The 27,280-nt window shown below is 38.9% G+C and overlaps 1 protein-coding gene across 1 annotated transcript in view; it reads left to right on the plus strand.

Annotated features, from left to right (window-relative positions):
* Positions 1-27,280, plus strand: part of KCNK2 (potassium two pore domain channel subfamily K member 2) — a 126,778-nt gene that overhangs the window by 18,376 nt on the left and 81,122 nt on the right. Inside the window, exon 2 of the mRNA XM_054169994.1 lies at positions 4,159-4,340. Within this exon, the coding sequence (XP_054025969.1) occupies positions 4,307-4,340 (34 nt within the window). The 5' untranslated portion in view covers positions 4,159-4,306. The remainder of the gene's footprint in view (positions 1-4,158; positions 4,341-27,280) is intronic.

Raw genomic sequence — 27,280 nt, forward strand, 5'->3', positions numbered from 1 at the left:
TCACTTGAGGGAAGAGATGCTATTCAGAAGGATTTGACAGGCTTGAGAAGTGGCCAGTGACAACTGCATGAGGTTCAATAAGTCAAAGGGTAAGGTCCTGTATCTGGGTTGGACCAGTCCCAGGCACAAATCCAGGCTGGGTGCAAAATAGGTTGAGAGTAGCTCTGAAGAAAGAGACTTGGGTGTATTGATTGATGAGAAGCTCAATGTAAGCTGCCAATTCACTCATGCAGCCCAGAAGGTAAATTCTAGGCTTCATCAAGAGGAGTGTGGTCAGCAGAGCAAGAGAGATGATTCTTTCCCTTTGTTTTTGCGAGATGCCCCTAAAATACTGCATCCAGTTCTGGTGTCCCCATCATAAGAAGGACACAGAGCTATTGGAGCAAGTCCAGAGGAAGGCCACAAAGATGATCCAAGGGCTGGAACACCTCTGCTATGAGGATAGGCTGTGGTGGCTGGGGTTCAGCTTAGAGAAGAGAAGACTCTGGGGTGTCTGTATAACTGCCTTACAATACCTGAAGGAATCCTACAGGAAGGCTGGAGAGGGACTTTTTACAAAGGTGTCCAGTTGCAGGACAAGAAGGAATGGTTTTAAGCTGAGGGAGTGTAGGTTTAGATTGGATGTTAGGTAGAAGTTCTTCAGTATGAGGCTGTAATAGGGTGCCTATAGAGGTTGTAGATGCTTCCTCTTGGGGTGTTTAAGACCACGTGGGATGCGGCCTTGAGCTAAGTCTAGTTGAGAGGTGTCCCTGCATACGGTAGGGAGGTTGGAGTAGATGATCTCTGAGGTCCCTTCCAACCTAAGCTATTCTATGACTCTGTGATTCTATAAATTCTGCACAGTGCTGTTTTGCCATTGATTTCAGAAGGAATGGAATTAATCTGATAAAATTTAGTAAGAAAAGTACTTTGAATACTTCATTAATAACATCATGCTGTCACCTTTTTAGTTGTGTGCTTTTTCTTTATCTCTCTAAATCCATATCTGGTATGAATATATAAAACTTTTTACTTTTAGGAAAGCTACATATCCACAAGGTAAGAGAGTTGATGTATTTGTCTAAATAAGGAAAACATTTGGTGGTTGAGGCAGCCACACATTCAGTCAGAGCGCACTACTGTTTTATTTACCCAAGCTCATCTAGGTCTCACTGGCTGAAGTGCTAGATAGAAGATAAGAGGTAGAAAACAATGGGTTACTAAAAGATGAATCACTATAAGGCAGCATGTAGGCAGTATTCACTTTGTTTCAGGACAAAATCAGAGTTTGTTTAAAATCAACTCCAGCAATTCCTGAAACTCATTTGTCAGACTTTGTGTTGAGGCATGAAAAGGGTACAAGTGAGAGAGGCTTTAGGGAGATGGTAAGGACTGAATATTTGGGTGGTTTTGGTGTTTGCTTTCTTTCCCTCTCTGGAACATACTAAGAGTACTTATGAATGAAACTTTCAGTGAACAACTCTACCACATGGTTGGCTTGCAGCCGCATGGACAACCACCTCCTGTCCTTGGGGCACCTTTGTCCTTGTGCACTGGCTTTGAACCTGGGCCGTGTTTGGAGTTGGTCTGTTTTCCCAGATACTGGGATCTGAAGCCAGTTACTTCAGATGAGGAAGTGGATGTCTTTAGCCTAGCATTTATAGTAACTGGCCATCCTAATCACCTCATGATGTGAAAAGGGACAAGCATTTCCTGCATTTTTTTTTGGTAGCTTTCCATGGCTTAGGTGTGAGACAGGCATCTGAACTTCATTGAACTTTGTAAACAGGAAAGTCTTTTATGACCTCTTTCAGAGAAGGACAATTTGAGCAACTTATTTCATTTGTTACAAAAGGTCAACAGGTTTATGCCTGATGATAGAAGCCCAAAAAGCCATTTGAAACTTCAAATGTTTTTTGTGTTGCCTTCTATCAGATAGTACAGCACGGTAAAACTTCCACTGATACTTTAGGGAAAATGCTTCTGGGCTCTGTTCCAAGGTTGGGCATATATTGCTACTGTGTGCAAGAGAGTAGATTATTATGCATATGCACTGCATGTGAGTGAGGGATGTCGTGTTTGTGGTACGCCAGTCAAAACTGATTGTATTTTCATGTCCTAAAATTCCATCAGGAAGACAAACTTGGAAGTGATTGAGAGACTTTTTGATGCAAAAGGAGAAAGATAAAGCAATTTTGAGGGTTTAAGAGTATTCCTGATCTCTATCAAAATGAATAATTCATGCTTTTGGGAGAATAGATTCACAACTGCAAATTGTTATCTCCATGACAAAAGAACTACAGGTACATGGACAAGATATACCCAAACCATTTTATGAAGCAGAAAAATTTATGGAATTAATTATAACATTTTAAAAGTCTAAAATTACCCCATCTGACACTCAGATCATCTGATACAAGTGTATTCTACAGCTGAGACTAAAGACATCCTGAAAAAAAACAAAACCATTTTTTGGGTACAGACTTGGAGAGAAAAGGTAGGGAAAAGACAGGAAGAAAACAGACGGTAAGGACAAAGTGGAAATTAATGTAAGAGCTACTAGCTGTAATATTTTTCCAGTTTCTAGAAAATTCAAATCACTACAGCTGAACATTGTGAGAGAGATGTTATCAGAGTTGTGGCTGCATAATCTTGGACTACAAATGAGATTTGCATTATTTTATCATAGTTTGATCTGCCCTACTTCTCAGGGGACAAGCCAGCTGACTTCCCATTCCCCTAGGAATTCTAAGAAAACCTGTTAATTAGTCACTGATTTGTAGAGTTTGACTCTTCCCCATTATGGATTTATGCTCAAAGATCTTCATTAACTGACTCATATTAGGTGAATTAATTTCACACATTTCTAATTATTGTCAGCACCCAAGAGCAGGACGTTAGATTTACAGAGAGTTGTGGTAGTCACTCATAGAAAGGAGTTACACAGCTTACAGAAATGGGAAATGAGAATAAGCAATTTGTGTGCTTGTGTAAAAACTAAATAATCAAAAGTGGACTAAATAAAGAGAATTGATCATCTGCAAGTGGTTGCATAGACATGCAAACCAGGAAAATATTTTTGTCTATAAAAAAACCCCCACCAAGCAATCAAAATAGAATTACAGCAGAAACACATGCTGTGTAGAAAATTTCTCTTGATAATTTATGCTTTCAGATCACAGTGTCAGGCTTGCTTTGACCATCTTTGCTTCTTTTAGTTCCAAGAACTTCTTACTTGTTTTTGAAATATAATTCCTGAGGCCTGGTTTTCTGAGAGAGTGATTTTTGTTGGTTCTTAGATGGCAGCATATGCATGTTTGTTTTCACAGAGAAATAGAAAGCCGGATCAAAAAACTGGTAGCACTTCAAATTAAATGGGAGTAGAGGAGTACTGTTCATCAGAACTGTTTCTGTAAACAGTTGCTTACAAAGTAGCTGGGACTCTGTACTTAAATTGCACAAAAAATATTAAAATTCTCTAATTTAAAGAAATCCTTGCACTAGTGATTTATTACCAAATTATATATAGCTAAGTCTTGCTATAAGGTAGATGTTCCTTTAATTTGCATCTACGCCTTCATTACAGCTGTCAGGCTCTTGGTAAGTATGAAGCCCATTGAAATGGGCTGCCCAGGGTGGTGGTGGAGTCACCATCACTGGAGGTGTTTAGGAGACTTGATGGAGTGCTTGGTGCCATGGTTTAGTTGATTAGATGGTGTTGGACATTGGATTGGACTTGATGATCTCAAAGGTCTTTTCCAACCTGGTTTATTCTATTCTATTCTAAATTTTATACTTTGAAGCACACCTGACTCCCTATACCGTACCAGGGATCTTTTAATGGCATTTAGTCTTCATTTTCATGTGAATGATGCTTGAGAAAGGAAGAGTTAATGAGAACACTGTGGGGTTGTGTTTTTTTTTTTTTTTTTTTTAATCTATTTGTTGTGGCTCTGGATCTGGACATGTAAAACCTTCTGGAACATCTGAGATACAATTATTCAATCTTTTAAGTCACTTTGGTTAATTTTGGCTCAGATTTCTAAGTGCTTTCTAATCTGTTCGATCAGCTGTCCTTTGTAAAGTCCTATGAAAATGTAAAACATGACAGAAATGCCATGTGCCATAATTAGTAACTTGCTAGTTTACTCTTGTGTGTACATTGACTGTTTTGGACAGGAAATACAGAGAAAGAACATACGTGTGCTTTGGAAGAGAGTATATTATGACAAAAGGACTTGTTCGGAAGACTACCTAAAGACAGCAATAAAAGAAATGCTTAATCTGAGAACAAAAGCATGGTGACTTCTGAATACTACATCACCAAATGAGGAACCCACAAGCAAGACATAATTTTTACTGTAAGTACCGCTACTTTAGACAAATTCTTAATTCATCTAAACTTTACAGTTTTTAGTCAGGTTCCATTACTTGAGATGGTGGACTACAATGTAGCATTAGATTGATTGATTCATAATTAGATCAGCAAAAATGCCTTAATGACATACCTATCCATAATAAAGGGTCATTTTACTTAATAGCTTTACTTTTGAACTGTTGATTTTTGTAGTAAGGTCTGCTTAGAGGCAATGTTTGTCCATGTAGTGAAGATTTCTTGTATCTGAATGGTAGAACTCAGACAAATTGTGTCAGTTATTGCATGTGCTGTTACTGAGAATCCTTATACTGGGGAATTTGAAGATATCCTTAACTTTGCTCTAATCACAAATGTCACTTAAATGCCTAAATGCATATTCATTTATGTAAAATATTGTGATGATTAATTTGGAGCTTGGAGATGAAGAAACTTGTTGAACAGAATTATCCTCACCTGAAAACTCCACTTAAAATAGGCTTTCATTTGAACACGCTGATGTGAGTAGCCCCTACTGCAGTCAGATATTGGAGGTCCTTGTGTTTTAGTCTGGGAATTGTCAGCAGGTGTGTTAAGTTTTCCCATGAACTGAGGAAAATCCTGCCCAGAAATTTAAGAAAGAAGAAATTAACTTTGTAGTGCTGGATTGCATGAAAGAGGAAAATCTGTTTGCATATATCTGTCAGTCTAAGGACTTGGACTGTGGGTTTCTGAATTCAAGAAGAGTCTTCTGAGCTACCACAAAAGCAGTTGCTCTGGGTTTAGATGATTTCCTTTGCTTTTGTACTGGTTTTGGGTTGTTGGTTTTGTTTAATTATTTTTTGGGGGGTTGACTTGTTTGTTTGGTTTTATAGTTTTTTTTCTTCCTGCAAAAAGCCCAATTTAGAAAATGTCTGCTTTCTTCCAATGTGATGTATGGGTCGTTTTTGTTTGTGAGCAAGAATTTTCTCCTTCTGGTTGGTTGTCTATAGTCCTTACTGAACATAATGGTAAACATAATACTGAGTAATTGTGTTGGGTGGGAGATAAACAGCTTATCACCATAATGGAACCTTTAATGCCATGTAACAGAACTTTGATGCAGTTCTGTTGTTTTCTGAGGTATGTGTCTTTTTGGATCGCTGTCTACTGTCAACATTTCTGAAAGTGAACTAGAATTTATCTTTCTTTTAAATGCCTAATTATGCTGAAATGATACTTTCCAAAATACTTAACCCTTCTTTGAAGGATGTTTTCCCATGAATTAATTCAATCCTTTATCCTTCATTTGAAAAGTCCTGGCAGTTAGGTGAAGTCCCTGGGGACTGGAAGAAAGGAAATATCACACCATTTTTAAAAAGGGTAGAAAGGAACCCTGGGAACTACCAACCTGTCAGTCTCCACTCTGTAGCTAGGAAGGTCATGGAACAGATCCTCCTAGATGAGGACTGGGAGATGATTCAGGACAGCCAGAATGGCTTTACTAGGGGCAGGTCCTGCCTCACTAACCTAGTGGCCTTCTGTGATAGAGTGACTATGTCAGTAGATAAGAGTTGACCTATAGATGTGAAGGCCGGAAGGTAAATTAAATCCTGGGCTGCATCAAAAGAGGTGTTGCCAGCAGATCCAGAGGGGTCATTCTGCCACTTTGCTTTGGTGAGACCTCACCTGGAGTACTGCATACAGGTTTGGATCCCTGAATATAGGAAGGACATGGATGGAGCAGGTCCAGAGGAGCACCATGAGAATGATCAGGGATTTGGAGCACCTCTCCTGTGAGGACAGACTGAGGGAGCTGGGGTTGTTCAGCCTGGAGAAGAGGAGGCTCATGGGAGACCTCATAGTGACCTTCCAGTACCTGAAGGGGCTACAAGAAGGATGGGGAGAAACTGTTTACAAAGGCTTGCAGTGACAGGATGAGGGGCAATGGCTTTAAGCTGGAGAAGAGCATATTTAGATTGGATGTTAGGAGCAAGCTCTTTACTATGAGGGTAGTGGAACACTGGAAGAGGTTGCCCAGGGAGGTGGTTGAGGCTCCTTCCCTGGAGGTATTCAAGATGAGGCTTGATGAGGCCCTGGGCAGCCTGGTCTAGTTGGGGATGTCCCTGCTGACTGCAGGGAGGTCAGGCTGGATGATTCTATGGTTCTATCATCATATACTCCTTTAAGGTGTATATTATAGATGTGGATGTTCAGGATGGAATCACAGATTTAAAAGCCCAGCTTATGGTTATTTTTCCTTATTTTACTTTATTCCCTTCTCTGCTCTCTGACAGTCAGTCATTACATACTTTTCTCTAGAAGTAGTTTAACATTGCTCTCTGCAGCAATGTCAGAAGCATTAGATAACCTCTCAACCATTAGCATCACAGCTGAAGAATGAGTAGTTTTGAATCTTTAGAAAGTTGATGAACTCAAGCATTTATTTTTACAAACTGAAAACACACCACCGTCACCACTACCAAACTTTTTTCTATCACTCTCTATTCTATGATTCTAAAAGGTATGGAAAACAGTTGAGGTAAGTGATACTGAGATAGCAAGACTGCTGTAGCACCCAGTTGAAGCTGTTCCACAGCCTGCAGCACCACTACAAACTCTTGACAAATGAAGCATACATTTGCAAAAACCTAAATGAGACCTCAGGCAGGCATTACCTAATGAGAATTTAAGTAAGTCTTCAGGGCCACCTGGGAAGGAGGCTATTGCTCACTGTTAGTAGGGTGCCAGGCAGGAAACATTTTTTGGATTATTTACTACGTAAAGTAACCTACAATGTCAGTAATTTTCAACTTGTAATGAGGCATGATGGAATAGAGCCATCATGCTATATTATGCAATCTCCATTATATAGAATGCGTGAATATAACTTCAGTGATTTGCTATTTACTGGGTGAAATCAAACCAACGTAGCATTTAAAAACAAAAAACCCCCAATTTTCAAAAGAAAAGGGAAGGAAATACCAACTCTGTCTGCTCTGATATGGATGTTTTGTGCAGGGACTTGGACTAGTAGTACACAATCCTTTTCCATATCTACCTGTAACATTGAATTTGAAGGGTATATTAGAGTACAACTCAGAAGAGAGTTGGTGCACCACATATAAGAGGAAGATGGAGGTAAATATTAGCTGTGGGCTGAAGCACAAATTCCTCTTCACATGAGAAGCAAAACAAAATGCAAAGACGCCAACAGGATCAGAGGTGATTTGCTTTGAAGGCTGTAAATTAGACATTTAATCTGTACGTCTTTAGGGTTATTGTTGCTGTTTCAGTATTTGCAAGACAAATGTTGCCAGAAAAGCCATAAGAAATGTGAACTAAAAGCATAAATAAGGAATAGTCATAAACACTAACAATTTTTCCTAATACTACAAACAGCACCTCAACTTCTCTCTCTAAGGATACTGGAGAAGCTGGGATGAAAGTTTAAGAGAATGGAAAGGAGAAAGTATTTCTGGTATTCCTAAATGCTTTAGAAACAGGTCTTATGTTTGAAAGCAGAGGATGAAAAGTGGAAGGCTGTCCCAGAATTGGCACTCATCGTTTGACTAACTTTTCACCTTGCATATATTTTTGGTACTTACTAAATCACGCTCCAGCCAAATGGTGATGTTTTATTCTTTGTTCCATTATTCCATTGGTCTTCAAACATTATCGTTATCTAAATGAGTAAAGGAGTGCTGCATCAATAAATATAGCTAGGCATTTGTTAGCACACTGCAGCTTCTAGGACTTCATTTTCAGAATTTGTTCAAATGTATGGAGGCTTAGCATGGAGGCTTTGTGTTTCTTCTGGCTCTTGGTGAGAATTCTACTTTGCTCAAGGTCTTGAATTTTGAAATCTACCAAGTGCAGGAACAGGGGAAAGCTGAAAAGTGTTTGGGAGCAGAAAATGAGATAGGATGTGAAGAACAGCAAGGAAATAGATGGAAATTAATTCCTAATACCTTTGAAGCATGAGGTCAAAAAATAAGTAGTATAGATAAAGCACGTTTGAGAAGTTGAGAGGCATCCCATTGAGATTAAGCAGATTTTTCATACTTTTATTTTAATGTGATTGATTGACATAGATAAAATAGATGGTAGTTTAATTTTCTTGTATGTATCACCAATTCCCATCTTAATTAATCTGTAATTAAAAGAGTGGATTTACTTCCTACATTGAGTTCTGAAAGAGAAAGGAACTGCTTGATGCTGGCAGCAAATTCATATAACATTCAACTCGGTATGATCCTGAGATCTTCAGTGTGATGTGGTAAACCACAAAATAACATGAAGACAACTACCTTTTTTGGCTTTATTTATTACATGGGTTTATTTATTACATCCTTCTTAATTTTTGACAGATGGAGAGGAAAAAAAGTGTGATTTAATGTAGTCATGATGACTTTAACAATTTTGGGTTTTGAGACAATACTTGGTACATGAAACTTTACAATAATTGCAAGGAGTTTTCTATGCATGATTTTTGAGTTATTCAGAGAGAGGACATCTTCCTACAGGGAGGTCAGAGCTGACTGGGAGAGGGATGATTTTATTCATGCGGTGTTTCCTGTAAAGACAAAATGCAGATTAACAGTGAAATGTATTATACTGCAGTCCAGAATTCCACATCAGTCTAGGAAAAGTTTGCTGGGTGTTTCATTCCCGCCCCCCCCCCCCCCCCCCGCCCCTCCCCACCTTATTGTTCACATCCCTAGGAGATTTGGCCAGCATCTAATATATATATATATATATTTATTTTTTTTCCCCACAACCGATCTGTCTGCACACTTTGACTAATAGAACCCATAAAGTTTGGGCAGGTTCTGGTTCTTATTGATATGAACAATTCAGAATGTTTGAGCGAGAGTCAAGTGTGACTCTTCTGAATAAGTACTGAGTAAAAAAAGCTGTGGTTTTGAGATCTGGCCTCCTAAAGCATTGTTGCAATAGCACTCTTCTAAACCAAAATCAGTGGCATAAGTTGCAGAACATCAGCCTGTCTTCAGTGCTCAGCTTTTATTCCTAGTGTCTTGGAATATCCAAAATGCTTTAACTAAGGCCTTAGTTAGATGCAAGGTGTTTTCTCCCCTATCTAGGGTGCCTAGTAAATACTGAGCTAGATGGAATACCTCTTTCTTCTTAAATTGAAGACAAAACTGCAGAGCTTTGCTCTTTTCTTGGATGAATAGTCCTCACGGTAGCAGCTAACTTGGCATGTGGACAGGCAGCTTTTTTTAACTTTGGAGCCCCATCTTTGATTCTGGCTTTTGAAATAAGTTTACAAACAAGCACCAATGACAAAAGTCTACCTTGAAAGTCTGATTCCAGCAGGCAAGAAACTGTGTTCTAGAAATGTGTTGCCTTTGTAGGGGTTTGTACAAGTGTGAGGACACAGGGCTGGTAGCACTCCACTGCAGGAAGGACTGAACAGGAGAGGTGTCTGCATGTGAGGCTGGTTCATGTGTTCTATTTTCAGTAAAATTTGAGGTATGTTAAAGGTATTGTTTTGATGTTAAATTATTTAATACATTTATAGATCCATAAATGGTGCTTTTTCTCTGAATGAAAAAATGTATCAGAATTATGTTAAAAATTAACTGCCATGAAAAATAAAATGATGTTTTAATTATTACAGGATGGTTGATTTTGGAATTAGTAGACAAAAGAATTGCGATCCCTGGAAATTAAATACATGGCAGTAAGGTGATAGTCTTAAAAAAATGCAAGGTTGGTTTGCAGGTCAGATTAAAGGCTGCTAGTGTTAGCTACAGTGTCTTACTCCAGCTGATGTTCAGGGAGACCAGCATATGCCATATTAGTTATTTAAATATTAATTTGACCCATGTTAAATGAAAAATGCCCATTGCTGCTTGCATGTAACTGAACTAGCCTTCACTTCTTTTTCACAAAATTGTCAGGGTTGGAAGGGACCTCAGGGATCATCTAGTTCCAATCCCCCTACAGGGACAGTTTCCACTAGATAAGGTTGCCCAGAGCCACATCCACCCTAGCTTAAAAATTTCCAGGAACAGGGCTTCCACCACCTCCCTGGGCAACCTGTTCCTGTGTCTCACCACCCTCATGGTGAAGAACTTTGTCCTAACATCTAATCTAAATCTACCATCTTGTAGCTTGGATCCATTTCCCCCCAGTCCTGTCACTACCTGACATCCTAAAAAGTCCCTCCCCAGCTTTCTTGTAGGCTCCTTCAGATACTGGAAGGTCACAATAAGGGCTTTGAGGAGACCCAATTCTGTTAGTCTGTCCTCATAGGAGAGATACTCCAGCCCTCGGTTCATCTTCATGGCCCTTCTCTGGAAATGTTCCAACATGTCCATATCTTGTCTTGTTTATTTTTTTTCCCTTTTTTAATTTGAATCTACATATACAAATATTTAAAGCCCAAATCCTATCCTAATATCTCTTTTGATGTGGATTAGTTTTTAACCTTGTTTTAAGATTCTTCACAACTTAAAACAGCTAAATATTTAAAAACTTGGTGACAAAATCAAGTGATTCAAAATAGATAAACTTAGCAAGGAAATTATTGTAGTTACTTTGAGATTAAGATTATAATATAATGCTTTTTACTTGTATGTGGTGGGAAGAGAAGCACAGAGAGGAATAACCTTTTTTTTCTACAAAATGAATCGGTAGTTTTAAGAGGTGTTGCACTGGAACAATACATTTGATACAGATAAAACAGCCAGAAAGCAACTTAAGGAAGCTCATAACCTCACTTTTTCTTCTGACATCATAAATAGTTAAGTCTCCACATATAAAATCAGTGGAATTCTCTTAGGCATAGCAATCTATTAATAATTGATTGACAACCAGAAGAAACCCTGCCAAGTCTGTTCTAAACCAAAAGATGTTGCTTATTCTTGGATTTAATATGGATCAATCCTTCTACCAAATCTAAAAAAAATTAAAATATATATTTTTCATTCATATGTTTGCTCTAAAAATGTTATGCATAGATTAATTAGGAGAATTTTTTTTTTTTTACTTGTTCTCACCCTCAAAGATTTGGAATAACATGTTCTGTATCACATTATGAACTGAATTGTCTGTGAAAACCAGAAACATTTCTTTCTTAACAGTCACTTGAATGACAGAGAGGTGGTTTCTGAACTGCTCATTTGAAAACTTATTGAGTTTCACAGTAATCACAGAATCTCCAGTTTTATTATCCTTTATGTAACTGAGAAATGCCTGCTGTTTTGTTGTTCTGTTTTTATTTCCCTCGTGTTCCAAACCAGCAATGCGTCACTGTCTAAAAATGCATTGGCAGGTAATAGAGAAAGGCAAGTAAAAGGTCAAATCGCTTGCAAACTGGTAAAACCACATAACTTAAATTCAAATGGAATCCACATTATATGATCAGAGAGGAACAACTTATGGATTGTAGTATAATTTATAAAATAAAACCATTACAATTAAGGAAGCCCAGGAACAGGGCACTTACAAATAAGGCAGAATTCCCATTGATTTGCCTTTAGATGTGTGCTGTGCTCTTGTTTGGTTGAGGTAACGGCATTTGTTTGGATTTTCTCTGCTGCATTTAATGCCTCTTCTATTTTTTTCCCCCCACTCTTCATGGAAATACGTGTACAACCCGAAAACTCCTCAGTGGGAGACATGCCTACATAATGACTTTATCTTGCTAATATTGCCATTATTCCCTCAAATAGATCTTTCAGTTTTCCCACCTACCATTTGCTTTGTATTTGCTCATGAACAACTTAGTACATTGCGTGCGCTTACCTACACATAAGAAAGACAGTAGAAGGCTAAATGTACTGCACCAGGGGAGGTTTAGACTCGAGGTGAGCAGAAAGCTCTTCACCGAATGAGTCATTCATCATTGGAATGTGCTGCCCAGGGAGGTGGCAGAGTCACCATCCCTGGAGGCGTTCAAGAGGGGATTGGACATGGCACTTGGTGCCATGGTCTAGTCATGAGGTCTGTGGAGACAGGTTGGACTCCATGATCCTTGAGGTCTCTTCCAACCTTAGTTATACTGTGATACTGTGACTCCATGCTCCATTTTCTCAGACTTGTAACTTTGCCTAAAAAACTCTTAAGAGGCTGCTGCAGGATCCCATCAAAACCTTGTTTTGCCTCTACTCCTTGGTTGACAAGGAGAGATTCAGAGATGTTACCACCATATTAGAAGTGACAGGAGAAGTGCAGAGGCCACACTAGAAGTTGTGCAGGTGATCTCTGTCACATGGAAGACAGCAGCTCTGATCATATCCCCATCTAGAAATGTAGCAGAGCCTTGAACACCATGTTACATATTCAAATAAGAGATGACATCTGACTTGTGCTGCCCAAACTGCTTCTGTCCAACTCCCAGATCAGCAGGGTCTGTCCGTAATGTGCACATGTTGCTATCTGAGCCTAATGTACACATAGTCTGATCTCTTACACAAATAAGCATTTGCTTCTAAAGAAGTCCAGGCAGGTGGGAATCAGACACTGGAGCTGAATGCAACACTTTGAAAATCACAATGAACTTTTATGACACACCTTTTAAAAAAAGTGGATTTTTTTTTTTTTAAAGGTTATACCTTCAGTATAACTTTGGCATTGCAAAGAACCAAATCAAATACTAAAAAGATAGCCACTAGCAATTCATGTAGGGAAAGGTTTCTGAAGTTTTAGTGATGTCATTTTTTAAGACTGCTGTGGTGCTTCAGATGAGATATCAACTAGTTTCAAATGTTATTGCAATTGTTTTAAAGAATTTTGAAGACCATTGGTCAAGAATACAAAAACCACAGTTGCAGAAACAGTCTGGTCTGTAACTGAAATGGGGAGATGTATAGTGCCTGTTGCCAACATATACACAGAAATAACATGATAAAAAAAATCACAAACATCATCATGCTTTTGCTTTAATTTGGAAAACCCACATAAAGAATAAAGTGTAGGAGACTGAATGTAAAATCCTAGTAATGTATGAGTTGTGGCTGCTTGGATTTGTTGACCTCTGGAATGCAATGCTGCTTGGAGTTGACTCCATTTTGAGTCTGTGGCAATTATAATCTAATGTGACAGCAATGGCTTTATGAATATGAGGAAAAATGTTTTAACATAAGTAAAATCCTCAGAGGGAAGAAACCACACATTTTTGACGTGGCAAAATATAAATTTTTGGTCAGTTGTATGCTTAATTCCATCAATCTTACCCTCATACAGATTGTAAGGAGCTTATATCCAAGAATCTACTTCAAATGTCTATTTAACTGAAGTAAGTGTCTGGCAGAAGGGGATGCTATCATGAAGAGTTCATCCAGACTACTATTGCGTGGCCAAAAGAAGACATACAATGAGGAATTAAATTCTGTGTAGAAGTTTTCTATAGGGTATAGATGCTATTGCTTCCACAGAGAACTGAGGACTTGTGCAAGGAAGAGAATATCATCACAGTGCAAATGTGCTTAACACAAATGCCAATACATGGAGCAGGTTGGCTTGAAAAATCATATTGGATACAAAATTTCTCTCACCAGAGATGTAATGACAGGAAAGAAAAAGGCAGCTAAATCCAGGAAGCATGTATCAACAGGCATTGTAACAGTATTTAGGATTTCTAGTAAACGGTAAGAAACACTGCAGAAATCTTGGTAGCTGTGGATGGAGAACAGCTACAATTATACTTAAAGCTAGGGGAAGACAGGACTGTAATGGGAAAGCAGTGGCCGAGCTGTGCATGCTTCCAGCCATATGACTTGAGAGTGTGCTGTAAGGCAGCCTATATGACAGATCTTTAGACAGAAAATCATCAGTTCTGAAGGAGAGGGTAGTCTGAGTGGTAGTCTGTTCTCTGGCTATGGATGTCCATTTGCATCACTACAGAGTTAGCACATAGTTAGAGGGATGTGAAATACTCACGAAAGACTAATGCTTCATCCAGGTTGGTGGCAGACAGCACTAGGCAACATGAATGCACATCTGATAAAGCAAGGACAAGGCTGTGTTTCTATTCTTTGCCAGCATGAATTAGACATGGTGAGAAACTTTTTTTGAGGGAAAATGTCTTCAGTGACAGAAGCTAACACTTCAAAATAAAACCTTTGCCAGGGGAAAGCACCAGTCTGACTGAAATTTCCCATGGAAACCTGCATTTCAGCTCCACGAAGCACACAATAATGCAACTACTTGATACTGCCAGGTTTTTTAAGGTGCTGGATTGAGCAGGGAATATTGTCTCTTGACTCTTCCATGTTCCAGGCAACAGTTCAGTTGCTTTTGTGGGCTTTATGAAGAACCTATTTTTAAAACAACAACAACAAAAACAAACAAAAAACCAACCTGACAAACCCCAAACAATTTTTTTAAGGTTTCCATTCTCACAGCTTGTGGAAGAAGGCATTTACATCTGTGGGAAGATCCAGCTTTTCTCTACCTATGCAGTTAGTATACATGCTGCCATCTTAGCTTAGCTTCAACAATTGTCTTCTTAGATCCTCCTCAGCAGTAAATAAGTAATATTAGCCTCTGACCCTCTTTAAATGAAAGAAGAAAAGGTTTTTATTTACCCAGAATAAGACAAATCACTCTTAACAGCAGAGAAAATGGAGATGGAAAAATCCTGAAAAGCTAAAGCTTTAGATAACTGAATAACCCACAGTTAGCCCTTGTCCACTCTCCCAGTTCATTTTCCTACATATTTTGTTCTCTGTGACTGTCCTCCCAAAGGTTGTCTTCTTAGTCACTATGACATTTATGCTGTTTCACATGGACAAGCACAGCCTCTTTTGCAATTTCCAAACATGTATTATAAACAGAAGTATAGTGTAAGGGAAAGTAACCTTGCTAACCTATGCAAATACCAGAGAAGAGTGTGAGGATTATATTAGAAAGGGTGAAAAAAGGTTAGTGTTATGAAGAAAAAAACCCAAAAACAAAAACCCACCCAAAAACTAGAAAAAGGATGTTTCAACTGCTTTTTAAACCTCTCTTTAAATTATTTATTTGGCACTTTGACCGCTCATGATTTAATTTTTTTCATTCATCTTAATATTTCATTCCAGTTTTTAATTATATTAGTAACTTGAGGCTACTTCTTAACCCAGCAATAGCTTCATCTTCTATTAATAAATGGCACATTTCCGTGGCTTTGACACTTGCTGTGAGTGTTTTGGCTTTGGTAGAACATGCAGTCCAGGACACTGGTATTGCCTTTTAAATCTCAAATCTTCTCACGTTATCAGTACAGTGTTTCACCCTGATGATGTTAAGTTAGCACAAAAATGTTCGATTTTCACTATGGTTCTTGGTGCTACAGTTGCTAAAAATACAGATCAGAGAACAAGTTCTTTAAAAAAACCCCTTGTTGTACAAGACATTCTTCCAGATGGTTTTTCTTCTCCATAGTCTGGAGACAGACAGATAGAAAGGACAGCCTGGTACCTGAGAGCTGTGGGTTAGAAGTATATTACATCTCAGTGTGTGTGACTGAAAGGGCTTGGGATGAAGGGGTCTGATTTTTTTGAGCTGCACACCAAGTGACCTCCCATGCTGGGGTTACAGCACTCATGTGACAGTGGGCTGCATTGGTTTGGAGGTTGCTGGGGGACATGAGCCAATTGACGAGATTTTGTCTGGTATGTGGAGGCCATCCAGCCCAAATCCACAAGGGAACACTAAAAGATCTGGGACATGCTGAGCTATCCACTCTCCCCACAGCTCTCTGAAGTCTATGTGGCTCTGTGAAGAAAAGAGAATGTGGCTTATGGGGTCAGGAAGATTGACCATCTCTCCACTGAGCCTCTGAGACCAATCTGTTTTTGCAGGCAGCATGTCAGATAAATCTCTTCTTATAAACTGACCATCCTCTGTTTTAAAATATTAGGTTTTCGTTCTCATCCTCCCTATTAAGAGTTTGTTCCAGAAGCAGGATCTTCTCATGGTTTTTGTAAAAAAGGAAAAAACATAGAGTCATATTCTGAAAGAATGAAATTCTGAGAGGATATCCAAAATAGAAAATTATTTAATATTTGTAAAAGAAAAAAAAAACCACACTTGTTTTTTCCCCTGTTTAGGGGATACTAATTTTGAGACCAGATTGTAGCAGAGACCAAACCTGAAACATATGAGATTCAAACTTAAATACAGAAGCAGCTGTGTTAGTCTGCCAGGCTGCAGAACTCTCTTGGATGAGAATAGAAGTTTTAGAAAGAAAAGAGGTGATGGCACAGTAGATGGGGCTGACAAACAAATCTTACTGAAAAAAAAAAGGATGGCAAAGTGAAAAGAACTCCCAAACTTCAACATTAAAATTCTCATGTGTGGTGAATTTACAAGAAGTAATGTGGAAGTTTACGGATGAAGTTAAAAAAACAGGGAGACTAAAGAACAACTGGCTTTTGATAGAGCTACTATTTTGGCAAGAAACAAAGCTGTGGGGGAAGCTGTACCTCAAAGAAAATTAAGTATAAGTGTTCTGCACAGTGAAGAAGATAATTCTGTGGAAATTGCACCAACAGAGAGCTATTTCAGAAGGCTGAAATGCCACCTTGAACATGAATCCAGTTGGATATTGATATCCAGGTCAACATGAAATCTTCAGTAAGTTTGAATACAAACAAAAAAGCCCAGATTGTGCAGTGATAAACTCATTTCTGTAATAACTGTATACAAGATATAATTGCAAAGCAGTCTCTTGAAAACAGAATTTTACTGATTACTGAGGGAGCCAGAAGCTGGAAATGCATGTGTATAAGCCAGAAGGCCAGATGCACTTGGAGAAAGAAAAACAGATTAAAAGAAGCAACAAACAAATAAATTAAGACATAGACGGCAAAGAAAGAATCATAAAGCAAATTTCACAAAGAAAAAAGGATACTGAAATAGTCATTGCAGTTTTAAGAGAACCCTAAGAAAAATGTAGAACAAAGATCAGTAGTTGAACATATGCACATGCTTAAACTTTCTATCCATGACTGCATATTCTGGAGATTTTAGAAACAAATGTCTATTGCAAAAGAGAAAAATGTCCCAGTTCTCAGTGCATATTTACAACTGAGTACATAAAAAGCTAAACTGCAACCTGTTAAAAATTTCTTGTCCACAGGGAACTCCCTAATGTAATATTATCAAGTGACTATTTTTTAGATCCCTTTATTAAAAATGCACTTTTCCACCTCAAAGAATTAATGAAACAAAGAGCTTAGCAATGTTTAACATACATATGCCATTGTAATGTGGATAATACACACATCTTCCCCAGAAAGACTTAGCAGTCTAGAGAGAAAATTTATGGTAAGGTCTTAAGGACTTTGAGTAAGTGGCATGGCTTACATTCTAAATTAAAGGGTGACTGTGTTTTGGCTTGATTTATATGCTGATTTTGAACATGATGGGTAAGGTGGTTTCTACCATAGTTCCACTTCACCCAAAACCAAGCTGCATATGTCTCTCTTTTTTTTTTTTTCCCCCCTTCCCTCCTCCCCCCTCTCCCCCCCCCAGTAAATTTCTTTTTTAGTGTTTGCCTTTTGTGCTTTACTGCACCTGGCATTATCTGAGCTTTGTGTTCTACATGGAAACTACTTAAGCAGGTAGGATACTTCTGTGTCATGGCTGTGTCTCTGGGCTCATAAGTAGATGCAGGCTAAATGCCACTGTTGTAGTGGGGCTAGACCCAGGTGTGCACTGATCCCTTGTCCCCATATCTCTCGCATCCAGTTGCCATGCCAAGGAAAGCTCAAACCCAGATCCTGAACATGAGCCATGGCATGTTGTAGCCGGGCGTTGGTCTGAAAGTTTGTGGAGCAGGACCCTGAGGCATGCCAGGTCAAGTATGAGAACATAAATAAAGACACAGCCATAGATAATGTGAGAATTGAATGCCTCTAAGTTTTCAGGCTTCCTTTGAAGTTGATGGGAATTTGCCTGAGTAAGGTATGCATAAGAATGGAATAAGAGTGTTCAGTTTTGGCCTGTTTGGACATGGGTGTCAGTATTAAATGCTTTATTGCTGAAATCGTAAGCAGCTAAATATTTGAGGATTAAGAATATTCCACCCAATGGATTTCTGGTTAGAGTATTCCTATAGAGGCAGATGTGAGCCCCTATCCCCTCTCCTGTTTCCTGTGTGGATGCTTTGGATACTGAGTTGTACTTAGTGATGCCTTGTAGCTCTTTGTTCTCTCCCTTTCCTTCTTCTCTTTCCACTTTGTCCCTGTCAAATACTTTAAAAAGTCCACCCAGACAACATCTGGAATCTCTTCCTTTAAGAGACTTGGATCCCAGAGCTTGACAAGGATTCTTTTCTGTGGTATTGCCTGGTGGCTGGTTGATAGAGGCTCCTGGAGGACTGTTGTGAGTTGTGGATGACTACCTATCCCCATATGTTATATACAGGATTCAGGCTCCGACTTCAGACTGCATCTGCCGCTTAGCTAGGTGTATCAGTGCAGAGCACAGTGACTCTTGAACTGCTGTATTGAGATAATGACCAAATTTTATCTGTCTTTGTTTACAGTGTTGTCATCTAAGTCAGTGAGATCACATCAATACACAATTAACTGACAAGATGTGAACCAGGACTAGAAGAAAGACTAGCTCAGCTACCTTAGCACCCTGTTATTTCAGGTAGCTAGATCATGGAGTTCCGTTCATAAACTGATGACCCTCCAGCCTCTACTCAAAATTATACTTTCTGTAACATTAAATGGATACGAGTCTAAGGAATGTAAAGTTACAGACTTTACCACTGTGGTGTCTTGTATGTCAGTATGTCTCTAGTGAGGATCCTTAAGGAACACTTACAGCAAGACCAGGTATTCCTTGTTGCAGGTCAGAAAGTCACACACTTCAGTACCAGTGGCCTGTTAAGAGAGAGGTCTATCTTTGTTGCATTAGAGGAGTGTATAAACAAGATCAGGAAATTACTACTATTCATTTAATTATTACAAAAGGCTTATGGCATACTAATTAAAAAAAATAGTAAAAATTAGAGCATATAGCTAGTGTATAAATGCAGTTTGTGTAGATGATACAGATGCAGTCTTACCTAAAATACACCATATAGCTTTCTGTTAAATATTCTGTACAGCAGCTATCATGTGCATATTCTTTGCTAAGTGGTCACTTTGAATGGTTACTGACAGGTTGCTTTCCTGTCTTAAAAATAGAGGAATGTATGAATCCTTGTACATAGTGGGTGTCCAAATACTAATGAAAGTGATTGATGACAAAAAGCTTTCTTTCTACTCTCCTCTCATCAACAACCTATTGGAATTAAGACAACATGGATAGAAATGAATCTTCCTTGAGTTGTTCTAAACAGTCACCTGATGGGAGATTTCTCTGATCTTATTCAGTTGAAATTGATGAATTCTGTTAGTTGCTCTGTTTGAACTGAGTTAGCAGGAATTTTCTGCATGCTGAAGTATCCTTGATGGTTTATCTTCTTAAATGCCAAAGGAATGAACTTTGTTGTGGTGGTTTAAGGCTATGCCTTTAATATTTAGTTACAGATTTGGAGCGGAAAAGTAGAAAAATACAAATCACAGAATTACAGAATCACAGAAACACCAAGGTTGGGAGAGACCTCAGAGATCATCAAGTCCAACCTGTCACCACAGACCTCATGACTAAACCATGGCACCAAGTGCCACGTCCAATCCCCTCTTGAACACCTCCAGGGACGGTGACTCCACCACCTCCCAGGGCAGCACATTCCAATGGCTAACAACTCTCTCTGTGAAGAACTTTCTCCTCACCTCAAGCCTAAACTTCCCCTGGTACAGTTTGAGACTGTGTCCTCTTGTTCTGGTGCTGGTTGCCTGGGAGAAGAGACCAACCCCCTCCTGGCTACAATCACCCTCCAGGTAGTTGTAGACAGCAATAAGGTCTTCCCTGAGCCTCCTCTTCTCTAGGCTAATAAATCACTATTGGGTGTAAAAAGGAAAACAAAAGATTATTCTAAACAAATTCATTAAATAAATATCTAGAATAAGACGGGCTGTACCTAAACAATTATCATAGTATCATAGTATCAGTCAGGGTTGGAAGGGACCACAAGGAAATTCTTGCCTCTTCTTTCCTATCTCTGCTCTTTTGCTTTGCTCGGGAGAGATTAATGTGCTTGTCAGCTGGCCTTGGCTGATCTGTTAAGCCTAACTGACTGCTTTCTCTCCACCCCTTTTCTCTCTTGGGACAGCGGGGTGGGGGGCAGTGGAACACCTTTCCTGGTCTGTGCCCAGCCTGGGCTGGGCTCTTTCAGCTCCTTCCCCCCCACAGGATGGGTGTAAGCCAGCACACTCTGTCAAGTGAATACATAATCACTAAGCTAGGAATGTTTTCTCTCTTCCTCCTTCTATTCTTTTTGCACTTCATGAGTCCTGAAATTTACAGGAAGAACTGGGATTACATAAGAGTTCTTTAATGCCTGCTGGATTACAGGATTGTCGTAAATCTAGAGAGGTCCCTTGAATGTCATGCCATCTCCTTCTTACCCTGATGCTTGCTGAGGAGGTTTTGAAGCAGGCCACCCAATCTCCTACCTGGAGTCTTTTTTTTCCAGCAAGCAGATTGAATCTTACCAGCTGAAGGAGACACTCGGGGTGGTTGGGAATGTAACAATAGATTTACATACACTGATGGATTTGCCACATACTGAGAAGATGGCTGCTCAAGGTTTGTCAGCCATCCTGAAATCCATCTTTGCTCTAGCTAGCTTTCAGTAAAAAATAAGTATAATTTATTGAACTAAAATGTTAAGATTATGAAAATAAATCAGTGACTATTTCTGGAGAGAGGTATGAGAAATGAAATAATAAAATGTGTTGTAGCTACATCTCATTCTAGTTAGGCTTAAATCATCTTGAAGCCTAACTTTCCCATATAGCTAGAAGAAATTCAAGCCAAATCTCTTTCCCATATAACTGATAAGATAACTGACAAAGACCTCTGGTGCTGGGATCTAGTCTCTTGCATCCTGCTTGCCATGGGTTAGTCTTTGATCTTTAAAGATGCTTTTGGAGTGCCTTTCTGTGACAGCATAGGCTCAGCTGGAAGTCAGCAGCTAACTGACTCTGAAGAAACCTGCAATAGGAAGACAAAACATAATGACAAGCTCAGAACATGCTCTGGGGTAAACAGGTCCTTTACTTGTTTTCAGTAAACCTCTTTCTAATGATGGTAATGGAGGTTAAACATGCACCCATGTAAGTATATGTCCTGGTTTTGCTGGGACAGAATCACAAGCCAGCCATGGGCTGCAGGCCATTAGCAGTTCTGAGTCTGCCAGGGCAGCTGACTTTAGTTGACTCACAGATGTATCACGGACCATAAGCATCACACTCAGTATAAAGGAGGAAGTTTGCTAAGGAGAGAGGATCCTCTTGCTTTGGCTCCCAGCTTGACCTCCTTTCTGCTCTGGAGGACTGCCTTCTTGGATATTGGGACTGCTATGTTTTTGTTGGGTTGAGTATAACTGGATTTATCTTGCACTGACATTGTTGTTAATTTGGTTATTTTGTAAAATCTGCCTTTGTTTTAGCCCATGGGTCTTCTTTCCTTTTTCTGATTCCCCTTCTCTGCTGTAGAGTGGTCACTGAGTGATGGAGTAACTGCTATAGATTAGGACTAAATACAGGCCAAATGTAGACAGAATATTCCAAGTGTAAGCATAACTTTGCACAAATATATGAGGACTACAAGTACAGCCCAGTAATATTTCCTAGGGACCTGATGCAATTGCAGAACAGGATAGGTGATCTCAAAGTATGGCCTCCTGGAACTGGGGTAGTCCCAGTGATAAGGTCTCTTGAGGAAGGTGAAAGATGTGGGTTTAAATTCCTGTATGCAGAATAAACAGTTCTTGTTTTTCCCCCTATCCTGAGCGAGTCTTTGATCATTGCACTATTGCATAAAATCTGGTGGGGGCATTTATTTTATTTATGCTTTAAAAGAAAAGGGTATCCATCCCTACATTTTACACAAAGTTTCTTCTGCTAGCCTACCAAATAAACTCCCCTGAGGAGATAAGTAAGGAAGGTTTATTTTCTGCATCAGTTGGGCATAAGAATGCCATTCGTGCTGAGTAGCATGGTGGGAAGTGTTTTTGTGTCCAGAAGCAGAAACCTTGTGAAAGAAAACCAGTGATATGGAGAAATTAAACGGAGTAAGTTTGACTTGCATATAGGCACTTCTAAGTTAGATGCAATATCCGTCCCCTGCACAGTGATATAGAAAAAACACAAAGACATAAGGTAACTCCAGAACTGGAGGTAACACAGAAGTGTCAAAGTAGTACTGTATTTGAGCCAGTTTACAATGCTCAGTCAGAGTTACTAGTCTGAGTGTGTGGCTCCCTTCAGGAGCTGGCAATATTTATTTGTTATGCTGTGCAATCTTATGCATGCAGCAGCTTGCTCTGGATTCCCATATGCTTCTTTGTATGGAGTTCTGCTGTGATGTGCAGCTATATCGAAAACCCTTCATATGTGAATTACACTTATTTGTGTGGATTTGCTAGCATAATGCAGGACCTACTCCCTGTGACCTGTAAGTTACAGATGCTTTCCCCACAAGTCTATTTTACTAGTTAAAGTACTGTGATTGCAGCTGACTTGCCACAAAATATTCTAGGCAGTTTTTATGAGTAAGAAAAATCATCAGATCTTCCCTCTAAAATAAAGAAATTGCCAATGAGTCCCCAAGAATCCAGTAAAAATGTTCAGCCTGAGGCTTCCTTACTCATTGCTTTTGTTGTGTTTCTTCCGTTGAGATATTCATACTGGATAAAGCCTTAAGTAAAAATTTGAAGTAGTAATCCTCTTAGTATATGAAGTTGTTATGAAAGAGAACATGAGAAGCTAGGAAAGCAGTAATTTCAGGAATTGGTTTCTTTATGGCTTTTCTATTAACTTTCTTTGGCAATCTCATGCTTCTTAAACTGGTTTATTCCCATTTTTAACAACAACCAAAAAATTACCAGGAAGTTTACATGAATTGTTATGGGGGTCACTTATGTTATATCTGCTGCCAATAAAAATTAGAAAGCTAGTTTTTATTGAAGACTACCTTTTATACTAATGCCATGAATTTTTTACAGTCTTACTCTGCCATTTTATGTGATAGGGCAAGTGATTATAAAAATATTAAGATGTTGAGGAATTTAGAAATAGAACAGCCTCCATGTCCACGCTGCTAAAATGTCATGGAAATTTCATAATACTAATTTTAGCTGTTTTGCTTGAAGGAGTCATATAAAGAAACTTTCTCACCAGTCTACAGTCCAAAATGTGTCTGATGCCATTTGGTGCCTGGGATATTTACAACTGGGGTACGTTTCTATAAAGAGGAAAATGTGGGCCAAGCTCCCCCTATATTTAGTACCTGCATTCTCCTTGAACCTGGAGGCCATCTTTTAATATTCTCTCTAAAACTGAACATAAACAAGGAAAGTGTACAAAATAATAGATCAGTTTTGTTGTATGCTTAACATCAGTGGCATGACACAACTGACATGACACAATCCTTCTTTCTAGCAAAACTGTAAAGGCTTATTAACAGATACTTCAAAGCTGAAAAGATCAGTATAAACCTGTAGCCTGTTCTCCTGCCAACTCTGTCCATAGCTGCCAGCCCAAGATTAAGCCACCAAACCCAGAATTTCGAAGTCTACACTTTACAGAAAATAGAGGTAGGAGTGTTTAAGGATGGGAGTGCTCAGCAGTGGTAAATGCCTCATGCATCTAAGTAACAGTAATTTATGTTTCTTGCTATACAAGCACCTCACAAAAACTGGGCTCTGTTCACCCACCTTTCTGTCTCCGTGGTGCTAGTGGCATCTTTATCACAGCAGAAAGATTTGGTCATCAGAAAGGGCAGTTAATCCTTTGCAGATAAAGCTAACACATTGTGACACAATGATTTTCACAATCAGTCTTTCAATAAGATATGAAACTACCTCTTCACCTCTGTTTAGGTGCTTAAGTGTAAAACTGAGAGATACTTCCTCCCCCCCAAATTTTAATAGCTGAAACTCTATGCCTCTCTAAATTAACTAACTATTGCTTACAGCTGCCATATTTTGACATAAGCATTAATGCACAGCTTAGTTTCACACTGTGGTTTGTGAGCTCTGTGCCTGGCATGGTGGGGAGGAGAAAATGAGAAAATAATTCAGATAAAATAAGAGGCCTATCCTTAGAATAAGCTGTTGAATTAAAAAGCAACTAACACACCAACCCAAACTACCAAATGTTGTTTTTCTATAAAGGATATGTAGCATCTTTTCCAGGTGTATCTCCATGTAGCTGAACATGCTGAGGCTGCTGGAAAATGGAGTCTCTAGTGCACGTTTGAAAAGAATTCCTGAATTTCATTCACTTTCTCTTATTGTACTGCCATATAGAGTAACTCTGGTTTGAAAGATAGATGATACTTAACATTCTCCTTTTTCCATCTCCTCATTTGTTATTTTTCACTTCTGCTAGCAAGTTCCTTCATTGATACTTTGTTTTGCCAAGGCTGTTTTCTCTTCTCTTGTTTCATCTGGTTTATTTCAAATTTTATGTGTGAATTACCCCACAACAAACAAACAACTCTCCCCCCCAAAAAAAAACCCATTAATGCAATTTTAGGTGATTTCCAGTGTCCTCTCTCTGTATTTTATTTTGTTTTCGGGTTGCTGTGTCACTATTTCCAGAGTTCCCTAAAATGTGGATATAGTACTTCACAAATACAAATATCAAATCCTCAGCTCCTCAAGGCATAGTTTGAAAGTAAGCATGTGCTTGCTTACTCAAGAAAAACTGCCTTTAGAGTTAGCATGAATGTTGGCCACTTTCTTGTCAAGCCTGATGTGTGCAGTCTTTCATGTACATTCTTTTTCTTTCAAAATACTCCATGGTTTTTTATCAGTCTACAAAGGCAGTACAGAGATTAGGTTTCCAACTCCCAAGTCATCCAGTACAACCATGGAAATCTGAGGAGAGCTACATGATTAGTACTAAAGGAAGTGCACAGCCAGTTATAAAATCTGGATATTCTCATTGCCAGTCTCCTATTTTGAAGTGACTACAATGAGAAAAAAGTGAAAACTAAATTACAAACCAGTAGTTTAGTAGAACATTTTTGTCATTACAGATAAACATTTTGTAATCATCCCAAAGCATCACTAGCTTCCCCTCAAGGAGATCAGTAACTCAAAGTAGTAGTAGATTTTTCCTGTGCATGAATAATCTGTGATAAAAGTGACATATAGCAAGCCACATTTATCATTAATGAAAAAAAGCATTGGAAAGTTAGTTATAATTGTTTCTTTTGAAGCTGTCCAAGCATAACTTGTTTGTGAAGGCAAATATGAAAAAACCAGTGGCAGAACGTGTGAGAAAGAAATCCCATTAGGTCTGGTACCATGACAGAGGCAGGGAGGAAAGCCACTGGGAGATTTGCATGCCGGTAAAGAAAAATACACATTCACAATATTAATTACAATAGCAAATACCTTATGGGTTCCAAAACAACTTCCCACTTGCTGCATATGGATAAATAGATAAGAGTTACTAGTGATGGAAAGAATTAGAACCTAATTAAAACTGACATATAAGCTGTCTGAAAATAGATGGGCACATGTAAACATTCTTTCTGGTAATTGATGAGGTGAGAAACAATAGCTTTTCTGCTGAACAAATGATTCATCACACTGTATGACAGACTCATGGTATACGTAATAGCTTGCTAGTGAGGTAAAATTCATTAATACGTGTTCTAGTTGCACCTCATACACTTAACTCGTTTACATATGTGAATTAAAAGTGATCATGTGTATTCAAATAGGACTGCTTTAAGTCTTTACCATTTCCAGAGCCAGATATTGCAAGTGTCTCCTGCCTATTGTTTTCTCTTTGCCCTCCTAGCACTGGTGGTGAACTGGAAAGGTGCACTCTTAGCATGGGCACTGGGGATAGCCCTGCATCCTTGTTGCCTGTGAAGCACATCTCATTTGCTCAAAAGAAAAGTGAGTTGTATGCTCTTAGTTATTCCTTTGGTATACATTTCCATAGCAGGATATGACTAATGGTTTAATGGCAGAATACAGTAACATTGCATGGACTTAATGTCATAGTTATTCACAAAGAATTGCCAGGGATCTTTTAGTGTCTCCAAAGAAATCAAGAAGAAAGTAATTCATAAGTCTTGCTGAATAGGTAAAATGAGCCTTAAAAAATCACTTACTAAAAGTTCAGTGGTATTTCCGTTGAGCTCTGTTGTAGTAAAATCTAGCAGTAGCAAAGGTATAGCCTTGATTTTAACCAGGTATGTGGTCTGGACTATTCTGGAGAGAAGTGGAGGCTTCCTGCTCTTAAGTCATGAGGAAGCAGATTTCCTTTAGTGGGAAAGGAGCCTTGTCCACAGCAAGGTCTGAAGTCTATAGCAGTACAGTGTTTGATCAGAGACATGTGTCTGTTGCAGTGAATTAAATAAGTCAATGAGGGAAATGCCCTTACTGGAAGCATCACTATGACAGCCCCTTGGGATTGTAGAAATCCTTGGCAATTAAATAAGGGTGAAGAAGGCTAGAACCTCTAGTGCCTCCTGTTACACAGCTGATTAAAGAAGAGCATTTATTGTACCAGGAGGTGAGGGTTTAGCAGGAGCCACTTGCTCTGGGCACAAAGGAAGTGTCCTTCATAGTGTTCCAGGGAGGGGATGGATCCTTCTATTAGTAAAAGGAAAAGAAAACATCAGCAACAGATAAGGGTATTTTTTATGTACACTTTTAAAATTGGTCTTTCTAGGGTGATGTTTATCTGGAATGAGTTTTCCTTACAAGTGTGCTGCTGTCCTATCAAAGCTATGTTTATATCATCTGTAGCCATTATTTGTGTGATTATGAGACTGGTGTTTATCATGCAACTTTGACTTCCTCTGCATGCCTGTCTCTCTTGGCTGAGCCTACTTTTAATGTTTCAAAGAGCTGAGCAG

The sequence above is a fragment of the Dryobates pubescens genome, chromosome 2 (assembly GCF_014839835.1).
Source record: "Dryobates pubescens isolate bDryPub1 chromosome 2, bDryPub1.pri, whole genome shotgun sequence".
NCBI classification, from domain to species: domain Eukaryota; kingdom Metazoa; phylum Chordata; class Aves; order Piciformes; family Picidae; genus Dryobates; species Dryobates pubescens.